This window comes from Henckelia pumila, chromosome 3 (assembly GCF_033568475.1).
Source record: "Henckelia pumila isolate YLH828 chromosome 3, ASM3356847v2, whole genome shotgun sequence".
In the NCBI taxonomy this organism is placed as follows: Eukaryota; Viridiplantae; Streptophyta; class Magnoliopsida; order Lamiales; family Gesneriaceae; genus Henckelia; species Henckelia pumila.
In genome coordinates, this window is record NC_133122.1 from 67,799,355 (window position 1) to 67,804,435 (window position 5,081).

General features: G+C 38.1%; 1 protein-coding gene across 1 annotated transcript; it reads left to right on the plus strand.

Annotated features, from left to right (window-relative positions):
- Positions 1–221: 221 nt before the first annotated feature.
- On the plus strand, positions 222–1,660 carry LOC140892553 (E3 ubiquitin-protein ligase PUB24-like). The gene has a single exon (XM_073301478.1). It carries the CDS (start codon positions 255–257, stop codon positions 1,500–1,502), a length of 1,248 nt encoding a protein of 415 aa, XP_073157579.1. The 5' UTR covers positions 222–254; the 3' UTR covers positions 1,503–1,660.
- Positions 1,661–5,081: the final 3,421 nt, after the last annotated feature.

Sequence of the window (5,081 nt, forward strand, 5' to 3'; positions counted from 1 at the left end):
GAATTTAGATTCACAAAATTATATTTTACAAGTTTGGACCACCGAATTAAAGTGAGAATTTGACTCCAATTTCGTTCCAAATTTTCAAACATATACACACTAATACAGATATATTATACAATCATATGTATTATATGCCCCAGTTCAACTTCTTGAAATATATATATATATATATATATATATATATATATAATATATATATATATATATATATATATATAATCATTATATTTGATCAAGATTATTTTGTATCCATGGATAACATAGAAGTCCCCGAGTACTTCATCTGCCCGATTTCTCTCCAAATCATGAAAGATCCCGTGACGGCCATTTCCGGGATTACTTACGATCGAGAAAGCATCGAACACTGGCTATTCAAGAACCACAACACCATCTGCCCCGTCAGTAAGCAGGCTCTGCCCAGAGATTCGGATTTGACCCCGAATCACACGTTGCGAAGATTGATCAAGGCCTGGTGTACTGTAAATGCATCCTGTATGATAGACCAGATCCCGACCCCCAAGCCCACTCGCGACAAATTCTACATGATCAATCTGATCAGGGACCTGTGTGTCCCGGTTTTGAAGATACAAACGCTGCAGAAATTGGAAGCTCTGGCCCTGGAGCACGACAGGAATCGGGTTTACATGGTGGAAGCTGGATTAGGCGCAGTGTTGGTATCTTTCATCATTTCTTGTTACAAAACTGGCGAGACGAATGGGCTGGAAGAAGCGCTTGGTTTGTTTTACAATGTTCGGAAACTACTGAGCCAGTCCAAGGGTAACTTGACCGAAAAAGACGAGATCTTTGAGTCTTTGGTTTGGGTTCTGGAGAATCCTGTTTTCCAAGAAAACTCAGCAGTGAAATCCCACGCAGCTTATGCGGTGAAAATCGCTGTGCAGAAAACGAGCCCCGGCATGCTGGAGAGACTGAAGCCAGAGTTCTTCGGAAACCTGGTGTCGAATCTTCGACAAGCCCGCGTCTGCCAACAGGGCACGACTGCTCTTCTCCACGCCTTGTTGGATTCCTGCCCCTGGGGAAGAAACCGCGTGATCATGGTGGAATCGGGCGCGGTTTCTGGGTTGATCGACGTAGAACTCAGGAACACGGACAAGAAAACGACGGAACTTGTCCTGGGAATCTTGTGTCACTTGTGTTCGAGCGCAGACGGTCGGGCTCAGCTCCTGAATCACGCGTTGGGTGTGGTGGTTGTGACGAGGAGGATTTTGAAGGTTTCTCCGGCGGTGGACGATCGAGCAGTCACCATAATCTGGCAGATTTGCAGGTACTCTGGCACCAATGGTGTGATCCAAGAACTGGTGAGGGCTGGGATGGTGCCGAAGCTTTGCCTGGTGATGCAGGCGGATGGCGAGGCGCATACGAAGGATAAGGTGAGAGAGATTTTGAGGACACATTACGATGTTTGGAAGGAGGCACCTTCTGTTGAAGTTGCTGTCTTGATGAGGTACACACAAGGTGCAGGTTCTTTTAGAGGGAAATGATGTTTATTTGAGTGTAATTCTTGGTTCTCAGAAAGTGTGAGCAGAATGAAGAATTTTTTATACAGAAAAGATTTAAGTAAAATTTTTAATATATGTGTAATTATGTAAGTTGATACAGTTGATGTTTTTGGGATTGATGCTGTTTAAGATTTGCTTCATGTGAAGTCTTTATATTTCTCGTATGTGTCGGTTCCAAAAAGCATTCGATAAATTGGCCTAAATAAGATATGACAAAACTTTATTTTTTGGTCTTTTAATTTTCTCATTTTGCGATTTTAGTTTAATATTTTATTAAATTTCAGTTTTAGTCCTGTAATTATTTTTTAATTTTTTTAATTAGGTCTTTTTCGTTAGATATACTGATGTGACATTAAATACAAAATAGCGCCACATCGGTACTGCATTGGTTTTATGTTATTACCAAGTTGGAAAAAGTATTAAGATTACTTAAACAACAAAGATAAGAGATTAAAACTAGGATTTATAATATATAGAACCAAAATTGCAAAAAAACAAAACAATAAGACCAGGAAAAACAATTTTCTCATAAGATTTTAGTATCCAAATTATTGGAAGTGGTTTATGTGCAAATTATTGGTTTTATTTTTTATAATTTAGAAAAAAAAAATTCCCTCCAATTTCTTGTTTCAATTTTTTTATATGTAATCCCACCCACGCACAACGTGTACGTAGAGCCGTGAAAATAGGCCGGCGGGACGGACCAATCTGCAACCCATCAAATTCTATCAGTTGGCGGGGCGGGGCAGGCCAACTCAACGGACCTAGCCCACTTTGACAACTCTACGTATACGTACCTTAGAGTGAGACCAATATCAGGAAAGTCAAGCTCAATCTTTGATTTTCATTTGGGCAACCATTGAGTTCATATTAACATAAGGATAGTACTTTAATATTGAATCCAATTGTTCAAAATTAATTTGAACATATGGGGTTTATAAAAATATATGGACCCATATAACTAAATTAAAATTTATTGAACCATTAGCTATAATATCTATATTATATATAAAAACATAGTTTTTGCTATTTTTGGTAAAATCCTGCCAAAAGATTATAGCTAAAAATAAAAACTTTTTCTCAAAATGTAATATTAATTATATTTTAATAAAATTGATACTCAATACTTACTGTATTCAATCGTGTACACACTACAAAAAAAAAAAACGCAGATTAGAGACCGAAAAATCGGTCTCTAGGCGGTCTTTATTTATAGTTAGAGACCGATTAGAGATCGATTTTATCGGTATCAATATTCTTGGTCGCTAATTGTGAGAGACTCACAACAAGAACCGGTCTTTAAATTAGTGACCGATATTAGAATTTCAGTCTCTAAAATAGAGACCGAATAACAATCGGTCTTTAAATTAAAGACCTACGATACCTTATTGGTCTCTAATAGAGAGACTGCAATAAGGAAATCGGTCTCCAATTGACAGACTGATTTACATTCTCGGTATGTACATTAGAGACTGAATTACAACTACAGTCTTTAAATTAGAGACTGAATTACAACTTCAGTCTCTAAATTGAAGACCCACGATCTACTGCTAGCCTCTTCACAGCAGCCCAGAACCATACAATATTCACAGTACCTGTGCTGACCAAGATTCACATCAACAAAGAAAATACCAAAATCACAACACAATACTTTCATAAATCAAAACAAATATATATTCATAACAACTATTTAAGTATCACAAAACATCCGAAACAAAATATCTCCAAAACACAATGTTCCAAAAAATATTTAATTCATGTATAGAAAATCAATACAGTACATCAATTTCCAATATTCTTCATATTAAAATCAATCAAGGAATGTAAGAGATTATTAATTGTTTTACCAAAAATTCTTTGTAGTAAAAATCTTTTTCTTCCTCGTCTAAATGTCCCCAGGTATGCCCAGATTCATACTGTCGTAAATGTACATCTGTGGTGTAGTGACTCTGCATGGAATCACCTATTAACTGGCAACTAATAGCATGCATTAAACTTTATACATCAAAATACTTAATAGAGTAAAACGTGCGAAAACATAATCCAAAAATTACATATCAGCTTAGCTAAATAAATCCAGGCTTAATACTATAGTGATACAACCATATCGAAAAACTTAAAATAAACATTATACAGCTAAATCGAATCCTGCTGTATAATTAACTCCTCAAGGATCCTGCTCCCTAGTCCTGCCTTGAACTACCAGCTCCTTCTATCCTGCGACCTGCCCCGTGGAATAGTTAGTCCAAGATAACAACTAGGACGTGAGCGCTAACGCCCAGTACATAAACATGAGTAAACATATGTATATAATGCATGGAACATGATGACTGGTAAATGGTCATCTGAAAAGTCATGCTCAGTACCGGCGCCACATGAGTGCAGCCACCACGCGGATCAACCTCTGGGTGCAACCACACTCGTCTAGTACACCAGAGTAGTCAGACAAACATGTCCCCGCTGTCGCGGTACTCTCAGTGACAGACCATCGAGTATAGAGCTGAGCGGCTCTATAATCAGGTATAACAAGGCATAGGCTCAACGTGTATATGCACATGACATATGAATAAGGAAGACGATAAATCATATATCATGTCATATAATAATGCCAAATAAATGCAACATATAAACATGTATACTCGCTGGAAATCTCAGTCAATGTGTACGTACCTCTAGGCTAGTTCAAGTAAAGTAGGATCCTAGGTTCCAAGCCTAAATTCAAAAGTTCACCGTATCACTACACAAGTTTTATAAGTCTTAACTAAGCTAATAAGTACTCCCAAAACTTAAATAGATTCCCAGACCATACCTTCGTCCGTAGAAAGCCCTTTGATTTCGCTGACTCTCGATGTCTATAACAACTTCTTTGTTATTCCAGAATCTTACTATTACCGATAGGGCCCTCAAGTGTATAACTCACACTATAGAACTGAAAAAGGAAACGCGGAATTCGTATTTCAAAATGAACTCCGGAGACCCTTATTTATAGCCAAAATTTCCGGAAACGAACGTTGCGTCCGTTCGGGTTCGTTGCGTCCGTTCCTGCATGTCTGACACTTGTCGAAACTCGTAGCTTAGTCATCCAGCCACCTCATGTCTGCCTGTATCTCAAGGTTTGTTGCGTCCGTTCGAGTAACGTTGCGTCCGTTCTGCCCCTCGATCGTTGCGTCCTTTCGCCAACGAAAGCTCCATTCTCTTACTTATCTTTTTAGTTTTGATTAATCATGTAATTACTTAAATTGAGATCCGGGTTACTACATTCTCCCCACCTTTAGATATTTCTCCCGCGAAAGAAAATCTAAAGCAGTAATCATAATGAAACATCAAACTTATGTCTTATTACAAAAACTGTAATTACATCTTTTACATGATAATCAAAGTAAAAGCAAACAACTCAGGATATTCTGCTCGCATACGGTTCTCGGTTTCCCAAGTTTCTTTTTCAACGCCTCGGCGCTGCCACTGTACCATCACAAGTGGTATAGTTTTGTTCCGAAGAACTTTCTCCTTCATGTCTAGAATACGGAGTGGTCGTTCAACAAAAGACAAATCTGGCTCTAG

Bases quoted from the DNA above. Each gene is read 5' to 3' on its own strand.
- LOC140892553 (XM_073301478.1), top strand. From the start codon at position 255: ATGGATAACATAGAAGTCCCCGAGTACTTCATCTGCCCGATTTCTCTC.